We start from the raw sequence: 10,000 nt of genomic DNA, 5'->3' as shown, positions 1-10,000 counted from the left end.
CCACACCCCCGTTCTTGTGTTATTGGGGGCACGCAGGACCCTGGCAGGGGGGAGGGGGGGGCCTCGCGCCACAATGGAATTCGAGTTTCACAGCACTCCTTCAAACGTGCACATTTAGCGAAAGCTATCCCTATCTTGCAAAGACTACCCCATTAGAAAACATCGTCTGTTGGATGTCTGAGTCGCGTTGTTCCGTGGGGTGAAGGGACAGCGAAAGAGGACAGAGAGACCGAAAGGAGGAGAGGAAGAGATTTGGAGCATGGCTATCCTAACCCTGTTTCTCTGTGTGCTAACTCTCACCTGGGGAAACCTCCAGTACCAGGTGGATGCCAACAGGCATGCGGTTCACTGGAACAGCTCCAACATACAGTAAGTCTCATCTCAACTCAGGAGTGATTGTGTGTGTGTGTTTGCGCCTACCATAGTAAACTGCATTCCTTTCATGACTCCATGGTGCCCCCCCATCTCCTGGTCCATGGGAGAGCAGCTGGAACTCTGCATAGCACAGCTCCACAACCTTCTCCATGGCACAGAACCAGGAGCTCCACAACCTTCTCTGGGCCTCCTTGAAGGACAGATCTAAATCCAGTTCCTCACAAACACACCGATCCTCCATCGAGGGTGTTGTCAGTGAGCGGTCAGGGCTGTCGAAGGCAGGGGAGCCAGGCCAGGAGGTCTGCAGGCTTCGTTTGTTTGTCCTGTAATTGCCGGGTCGCTGGTTCAAGCCTGTCCTGTCTGGATCAGTATGGGGAAGAGGCTGGATCACCCTGTCACCTCCTCCCTGGCCTCATCGCCCTGCGATGTGGTGTCAACACCTAACCCTGTGCACGCACACACGTGTACACACACACAAACCCGCACATGCACGCACAATGTTCATAATTCCATAGATTTGTTGCCCTCGTCTCCAGCTGCCTGTGTGTTTGTGGAGATGTGTTGGAGATGATCTAGATTGTTCAGCTGTGTACATTCCCTGTCTGCCTCCTCACCCCACGAGCTTCCCCCTCAATCCTCCCCTCTGTTTCTCCTCCAAGCCAGCTCCTCCTCCTCTCTCCACCCTCTGCTCTCCACCCTCCTTCCTCCATCACCCTGCACTTTGTCTTTGAGGACCTTTCTGTCTTCTTCTCTATCTGGTTCAATTAGGAGCACTCCTTCATCCTGACCTCATTGTGTTCTGCCAGTGTCACTATTCAATCTCTCTCTCTCCCCGCCGCTCTCTCTCTCTCCGCGCTGCTCTCTCTCTCCCTCCCTCGCGCTCCCTCTCTCTCTCCCTTCTTCTTCACTTGTTTCTTTCCTACCCTCCCGTTTGGATGTTCTTGATGTCTTTGGATTCCCCCGCTCTCCTTCCTGATTGGAGGAGGTGTGTTAGTTGTCTCCCTCCTGCTCCCCTCCCCCCCCCTGAGGAAGAACAATGGGTCTCCTGGAGCACAACTGTGGATTCGCAAGATGCCATTAGTGTGATGTATTTGTTCCCATCTGATAAGATCTATGGAATAATGCAGATATCGACCTAGATTGCTGGATGCATGCATTCACTAACTCATGTACGCACACACACACACACACACACACACGCACACACACATAAAAACACACACCCTCTCCACCGATGCATTGCAATGATTTCAAAATCCGGCCCTCAACTTTAGAGAAACGAAACAACAGTAAATCCTACATAACACTTCCTGTTGGTCAGTTTGGAGCTGCCCTTTGACACGCTGCAGTGAGCCACATGTATCTCGAGGCTGCTGGAGGCAGGCAGGCAGGCAGGCAGGCAGACAGACAGACAGACAGACAGGCAGGCAGACAGACAGACAGACAGGCAGACAGGCAGACAGGCAGGCAGGCAGGCAGGCAGGCAGACAGACAGACGGGCAGACAGGCAGGCAGACAGGCAGACAGACAGACAGACAGACAGACAGACAGACAGACAGACAGGCAGACAGACAGACAGGCAGACAGGCAGACAGACAGACAGACAGACAGACAGACAGACAGGCAGGCAGGCAGGCAGGCAGGCAGACAGACAGGCAGACAGGCTTAGACGGGGTCTTACCACATTCAGCTGTCTGGAGATATGCCCGCTGACACACCTCTCTGTAGCTGCACGTTTAGTTTGTAAGATACAATAGAAATCTGAATCTGGTTCTGAATTTATGCTGCCTCCCTGGACTTTACTTAAAACTTCACAAGGCCTTTAAAATCAGTCCAATCTGTGAAGTGTAACAAGATATCTCCCAGCGTGTGGGACGAGGCCATTCTCTCCGCCTGTGTCTGACGATAAACTGGAATGACGCAAGCGACTTTGTGAACCCACGTATAAAACCCCCAGTTCATGTAGAAGCACTCTCACGTTTACAGCAGAGCTACACGCGCTGCCTGTCATTGCTGAAAAGATACTTCAGAGAACGTATCTTTTTTTATTTTTGTTAAATATAACACTCACATTGAACTAGATGGCAGATCTGGACCGTGGTGTAATCTGCTCTGCCAACAGTAGAGAACCTAAACATGCTGTCTTTATTCAGGGTCCATCGTTGGAGTACTCCCAGCCCCTGCAGTGTGTGTGTGTGTGTGTATGTATGTGTGCGGTTAATTAAAGAACACTGCATCTCCGTGGACATTTCCCTTTTACCCTCTCTCTCCCCCCTCTCTCTCTCTCTCTCCCCCCCCCTCTCTCTCTCCCCCTCTCTCTCTCCCCCCCCCTCTCTCTCCCCCCCCTCTCTCCCCCCCCTCTCTCTCTCCCCCTCTCTCTCTCTCCCTCTATCTCTCTCTCTCTCCCCCCTCTCTCCCCCCCCTCTCTCTCTCTCTCTCCCTCTATCTCTCTCTCTCCCTCTATCTCTCTCTCTCCCTCACACACAGAGGGAAAGAGAGCTTTGGCACAAGGATAGAACTGTGTTTGTACTTTGGCCTCTCAGCCTAGTTCCTGAGAGAGAGAGAGAGAGAGAGAGAGAGAGAGATAGAGAGATAGAGAGAGACAGAGAGAGGGGGAGTGAGACACAGAGAGAGACAGAAATACAGAGGGAGAGAGAGAGAGACACACACAGAGCGAGAGAGAGAGAGACAGAAATACAGAGGGAGAGAGGGAGACACAGAGAAAGAGAGACAGAAAGACAGGGAAGCAGAGAGAGAGAGAGACACAGAGAGAGAGAGAGAGAGAGAGAGAGAGAGAGAGAGAGAGAGAGAGAGAGAGACAGAAAGACAGAGGGAGGTAGAGAGAAAGAGAGAGAGACAGAAAGACAGAAGGAGGCAGAGAGAGAGAGACAGGGGTCCTGCCTGGGTGAGGTGTGTCCTGGCCACCCTGAGTGGTTCAGAACACCCTGTGTCTCTCTCTGCGTCCCCACACGGTGTTCCAGGCCTCCCTGCCTCCCTCCCTGCCTCCTCCCTGCCTCCCCCTGCCTCCCCCCCTGCCTCCTCCCTGCCTCCCTCCCTGCCTCCCCCCCTGCCTCCCCCCCTGCCTCCTCCCTGCCTCCCCCCCTGCCTCCTCCCTGCCTCCCCCTGCCTCCCCCCCTGCCTCCTCCCTGCCTCCCCCCCTGCCTCCTCCCTGCCTCCCCCCTGCCTCCCCCCTGCCTCCCCCCTGCCTCCCTCGGTGTGCGTTCCAGCAGGTACACATACCAGCACATGCCACACGTATCACATTTTGTAATCAAAGAAAGATTTTGGCATGAAATCTCGCCGACAGACTAGTTTTCATGCTCGCTTTCGAGGCGGCACGCTCTGGAAAACAGATCAGGACAGTTCCCCACTACGACCTCAAGGAAACTGACTCCACCTGCTTCCTGTACGCTAACCCCTCTGTTTGGTGAAAACTTGCAAAATACTTAATACAACACAACTACATAAACACACAAGGCAAACACAAAGAGACCCTCTCCTCCAAACCTTCATTGCACCCTTTGTTTGTGAATGTCAGTGTATATGCGCTTGTGTGTGTTTGAAAAAGTGTGTGTGTTTGCGTGTATGTTTTCCGTTTGTGTTGCTTGTTATAGATGTCTATGCTTGCCGACGGTGACCGAAACAAAAACAAAGTCGCCAGTCCGTTAAATCACACATTATCTCTCGCCACCTGGCAATTAACCAACACTGTGTGTGTGTGTGTGTGCGTGAGCACACAGATTTGTGTGTAATCATGCAGTTGGTCCCTGCTCCTGTATTAGAAGACCTACACCAGCTTCATGTGTGTAATTAGGACGTGCGTGGGAATTAATTGGGAACGGAATGTGTGTGTGTGTGTGTGTGTGTGAGTCCTGCGCTGTAACGGAGCTGGGTGATTTCTGGTCAGTGTGCTCGTTAAAACACAGAGACACAGGCAAACAAACAGTTAAGAGAGATATGGAATATAGAATCACATATAACGGAGAAACAGTGCTGGTCCAGCCTGTATGTTTGTGTGTCGAACACACGGTCCAGACTCCCTAGCAGCAGTGAGTCAAGCTCAGACCCCGTGCCCCCATGCCCCCCCATGCCCCCCCATGGCCCCCCCTGGTCCGGAGACTGGGGCTGGGGCGCGTCCAGACGACCGGGGCTGTGTGAGATGGGTTCTGTCGGACAGCTTGTTGTCATGTCGACGCGGGCCAGACCGACCCGTAGGGATGGTATTCATGAGCCACTAACCAAACCCTGATCCACATCCAGGATTATCCCCTGCCATGCTCAAGCCTGCTTGTGTGTGCGTGTGTGTGTGTGTGTGAGGATCACACCCAGTGACACCAACACAAGGGTATCTATCTCCCAGCCCTACTTGGGACAACACCATTAACATTTATGAATATCCACACAAAGGGGAATATTCCTCTGTCTCAATCACAATGAGCTGGAGCGTCTGGTGTGTGTGTGTCTCAGAGTCGTTTATCATACAGCTTTGCTTTGTGGCTGCCACTGTGACGCCCACACACACACACACACACACACACCCCACCTCCTACAAAGCCCACACCGATCATTAAGCAATACAGATGCACTGTGTGTGTTTTTATGAATGTGTGTCTTTGTGTGTGTGTCTTTGTGTTTACAGACTTCATTAATAAGAAGCCATTGTAGTATTGTGTTTGATAGATGAGTTCTCCTTGCATAATCAGACGCAGGCATCCCAGATCCGGCGGCGGTGGTGGGCTGGACGTGGAGGTGGTGGGTTGGAGATGGAGGTGGTGGGTTGGAGGTGGTGGTGGTGGGCTGAAGGTGGTGGGCTGGAGGTGGGGGTGGTGGGCTGGAAGAGGTGGTGGTGGGTTGGAGGTGGGGGTGGTGGGTTGGAGGTGGTGGGCTGGAGGTGGGGGTGGTGGGTTGGAGGTGGTGGTGGTGGGCTGGAGGTGGGGGTGGTGGGTTGGAGGTGGTGGTGGTGGGCTGAAGGTGGTGGGCTGGAGGTGGGGGTGGTGGGCTGGAGGTGGTGGCTGGAGGTGGGGGTGGTGGGCTGGAGGTGGTGGGTTGGAGGTGGGGGTGGTGGGTTGGAGGTGGGGGTGGTGGGTTGGAGGTGGTGGCTGGAGGTGGGGGTGGTGGGCTGGAGGTGGTGGTGGTGGGTTGGAGGTGGGGGTGGTGGGTTGGAGGTGGGGGTGGTGGGTTGGAGGTGGTGGGCTGGAGGTGGGGGCACGTCGTGCCAGCATGACAAGAGCATGACATCAGGGGGGGTCCGGCAGGACGCCTGATTAATTGGCGGAAGCTGATTGAAAAGAGGAAGGAAGACTTCTTTTATTCTTGCTCTCTCTCTTTCTCTCTTTTTTTTCCTCTCTCTCTTGATCTCTCTCTTGCTGTCTTTCTGTCTAACTCTCTCTTTCTCTCTAGCTCTCCAGCATAACTATTTAGAGGGGGTCTCTCAGTTCGTTTGCAGCTTAGTGTTCTTACACACACACTCTCACACACACTATGACATGGCTGAGTCTCTGACATTATCAGGTGCTGTTGATCACTTGTCAACTGTGGACACGTTTTCTTTTGAACACCAGAGTCTCCTGGATGGTGTTTGTGCTTCAGAAGCGGAATAATCAGATGCTAATAACAGGGTTTGTTGTTTACAAGCAATTGGTAGGCTGTGTGTCTGTGTGTGTGTGTGTGTGTGTGTGTATTCTTTGCGTGATATGGCCCATATTCCCTGCCAGCTCTCCCTGTCTGACAGTGAGGCTGACTAATAATGTAGACTGTCAGCAGTTTGTCACACACACACACACATCCCAGATGCACATATGGTACGCTAGTGACGTAGCTAATGATAGCAGCATAGTGGCAGTTTGAGACCATATGCTGAGTTTGATCTCAACAGAGGGGTGTGGCCTAGCGTTAATAATCAATAGTGACATCACAATTATGAATACCAAACATAAAAACAATGATGTTAAGATAAAAGACCCCTGAATCTATGACAACCATTCAACGGAGACGTCCATGTGACGACAAAAAACAAAGGCTGGGAATCGTGGGTGTTCACAGGGCAGAAGGGATGTGCTTTGTTTTGTGTTGGTTTTAGTTAACAAGTATGGTCCAGGAAAGGGCTGAAAAGCGTCCGTTAACAGAGAGCTGTAGTGGGGCTGGGGGCTGGCTGTGTGGGGCTGGGGTCTGGCTGTGTGGGGCTGGGGTCTGTCTGTAGTGTGGTTGCTTGTTTACAGCTTCAGTGTCACGGTGGCTAAAGAGAGAGAGACAAAGGCTAATATGACAGAATAATCTGATTTTATCCATCTGAAGGCCTGGAGAAGCAATCAGGTTCAGAAGACAAACTCCCAGCTGAAGAAGCACATCACTGTTTTCAGCTTGTGAAGAGACAGCGAGAGAGAGGGAGAGAGAGAGAGGGAGAGAGAGAGAGAGAGAGAGAGAGAGAGAGGGAGAGATAGAGAGGGAGAGAGAGAGAGGGAGAGAGAGAGAGAGAGAGAGAGGGGAGAGAGAGAGAGAGAGAGAGAGAGAGGGAGAGAGAGAGAGGGAGAGAGAGAGAGGGAGAGAGAGAGAGAGAGAGGGGAGAGAGAGAGAGAGAGAGAGAGAGGGAGAGAGAGAGAGGGAGAGAGAGAGAGAGAGAGAGAGAGATAGAGAAAGGATTTTTAATTGAGACTTTATCCATTTAAGCTGTCATTAAGAGGACCAGTCTAAAACCTTTTAACCACAGTCAGCTCAGTAATGACTAAAATCTGAGTGAAAATGTGTGTGTGTGTGTGTGAGAGAGAGAGAAAGAGAGAGAGAGGAGGGGGACGTAACAGAGAAAGTGTCCTTTTTACTATGTGTCTGCATATGAAGCAAGAGTGTAATTACAGTGTAATGACAGGGAAATGGCTCAGTGAATTATGACCTTGTTTCAATGGAGAGCTTTTATCAGACACAGACCAGGCCCAGACCTAGACAGCAAGCGTATGACTGGCAGTTAACCATCCAGCCAAACAGCCAGCCAGCCAAACAGCCAGCCAGCCAAACAGCCTGCCAATCAGCCAGCCAACCCAGCACATGAGTTCTGTTGGTTATACTGCACATCATTATTTGTTAGTTATTGTGGTGTAAGTGAATGTATATGCACTTTTAACAATGTGTGTTAGTGTGTGTCTGTTAGTGTTTGTGTGTGCGCATGAGCAGGGCTGGACTGGGACAAGAAATCAGCCCTGGCATTTTTGGCCATGGCAGCCCACCAAGATTATTTATACGATATGCGGAGGCACACAACATACCAGAGGATATATGCGCATATTGTGCTGTTTCAACAATTAAAATAAAGCGCAGTAGCCTACATGGATGAGAGTAACCATGTTGAAAAATGCATACACTCTTTCACTATACTTACAGAGACTTTCATCTTTGGAGAGATGGCTACAATGCCACAATACCCATCTTGAAGTGAAAGTGGTTGTCAAAGAAACATTGCTAGAGATGTCTTTTCAGTGTTTAATGAAAATACTGTTTATACAAACGTGTACATTGTTTATAAAAATAGAAATTAAACAATTAGGTACGATCATAATTTTAATCTTTTATATAATAGCCCAAAATAACCTTTTGTTCTTTCAATGGCCACATGTAAAAACAGGAGTGGAGATTAAAAAAGCTGTCTTCCCTCAAGGAGGTGATCAACACTTGCTCTGGAGCAGTTTAATACATATGCCTCAGCACACTGTCTATGTGCCATGCCTCTCTCATGCTCCTCTATTCTTTGGTGCACATGCCTCCAGTCTGTCATGCCTCCAATGAAAGAACTTGGGTCATTGGGCTTGCTAAAAGCAAGGCAAAGAAAACAAAATAAAGCATTACGTTCATCACTATAAGTCAGCCATTTCCATGCCATGTCGTCCGTTCTTGTGAAGAGCCTCTGGATGACAGGGTTTGTGGCATTCTGCTGTGGGTGAAACTTAAAGAATTCCTGCCTTTTTGTGGAATGAGGGCGGCTAAAATAGTCTACAACTGCCTGATCTTCCTGTGACTCCTCCACTCCTACTCCAACAGTCTGACTTGACTAAACATAGAGAAAGAGAGAGAGACAGGAGCATTAATTTCACTAGTGTTATTTCTCTGGTTACCTACTAATGAATAATCATTATTAGCAATTAGAAATAGCAATATTTCACTATTACATGATAATAAATAATAACTGTAAGCTATAACACCTGCAAACTATAACATAATAGCAAGCAAGCTAAAATAACACTGTAAATTGGACACAAAGTCTACTCATAGCGCACACACACACACACACACAAAAGAAATATTAGAACACATGTTTTCTCCAGGGAATACATGTTTGTCTAAATTTTGTTTATTAAGCTGGCTCACAAACAAGTTTTATCTATGTTTTCATGTCCCAAAAAAGCTGTTTACCCATAAAGCCTAATAAATTAATAAAGCAATTAAACACTGACAGCTTCCTCACATTAATGTTGTTCAAATAGCAATAGCAAAGTGATGCTCTTTCAATACACAGTCAACAGAGCTATTTAACTCCCCAAAGAAAAGCTAGCAAATGTTTAGTGGGCTAACTGTTGTGTTAGCTAAAATAGCCACTTTGACCGGGCTCAGTCTAGATTACTCTGTACAACATGTTGTTATAACGCAGGAGCTAACTGTTAGGAAACTACATACTGTGTTAAAGTTTAGGAATCTAGCTTAACAAATATTTCTTTATCAACACAAACTTAAATTTCAACTTCTTACCGCCGCCACTTCGTCTGAGGCTGAGCTCGGCCCCGGGGCCGGGCCGCCGCCAGCGCCACCCATCTCTGCGCTTGGCCTCGGCCGCCATTCAGTCACCTCTCCGTCCCCATCATCACCGACATCCTCCTCAGCCTCCGCCGCCGCAATTTCCACCGTCGCAGGTGCTAATGAAGCCGGGCCAGCTGTCGCGGCAAACATGTCCGATATTTTAGCACATGTTGCAGAGTTTGCCTCTAGGGCTTTTCTCTTTTTATCTCGGACTTTCTCCGCGCCTCCTTTCCGTTTTTTCTCCATTTTTCTGTCAGTGTCAATAAGTGACGTGACGTGACTGATTGACAGCCGAGACCCAAGGGCGGGACCTCGGCCCTCTGCTGTGTATGTGATTGGGCCAGGCCCAGCATAGAACTAATCATAATGAGTAATTGCCTGAGACCGCCAGGGACAAAGTATTTTTTTTAAACTTTCAGGTGAAGTTGACAGCCTGCCTGGCCTGCACGCACCTATGTGCCATGGGGGACCTCGGCCCTCGGCCTCGGCTGTGTGACTTGGCCGGGCCGGGCCGGGCCAGGCCGGGTCCATTAAAAAAAAAAAATTGTAATAATTATATATTTTTTTTTTTTTTTTTTTTTTTTTATGGACCCGGCCCGGCCCAAAATGCCTGCCGGCCCACCGGGCATTGCCCGGTACGCCCGATGGCCAGTCCAGCCCTGCGCATGAGTGCAAGTGTGTGTGTATCTTTGTGCGGATTATCCAAACCTACACTGCCAGTCACTCATTTTTGAGTTAGGTTTTGCTAGACTGTCTGCTCTCTATCTCTCAACCTAGGTGTGTGTGTACAGCTGTCTCAGTCTGTCTCAGTCTGTGTGTTTGTGTGTGTGTCTCAGTGCGTGTGTGT

At 49.8% G+C, this 10,000-nt stretch overlaps 1 protein-coding gene across 1 annotated transcript in view; it reads left to right on the top strand.

The window, feature by feature from the left end:
* The first annotated feature begins 86 nt into the window (after window positions 1-86).
* The window catches only part of efna3b (ephrin-A3b), a 38,544-nt gene continuing 28,630 nt past the window's right edge, over window positions 87-10,000 (top strand). The window contains exon 1 of the mRNA XM_084668984.1: window positions 87-369. Coding sequence (XP_084525110.1) covers window positions 260-369 — 110 coding nt within the window. The 5' untranslated portion in view covers window positions 87-259. The remainder of the gene's footprint in view (window positions 370-10,000) is intronic.

Source organism: Hypomesus nipponensis, chromosome 2 (assembly GCF_054491055.1).
Source record: "Hypomesus nipponensis isolate SF chromosome 2, ASM5449105v1, whole genome shotgun sequence".
Taxonomy (NCBI): Eukaryota; Metazoa; Chordata; class Actinopteri; order Osmeriformes; family Osmeridae; genus Hypomesus; species Hypomesus nipponensis.
This window is presented reverse-complemented; position numbering and strand designations above follow the sequence as displayed.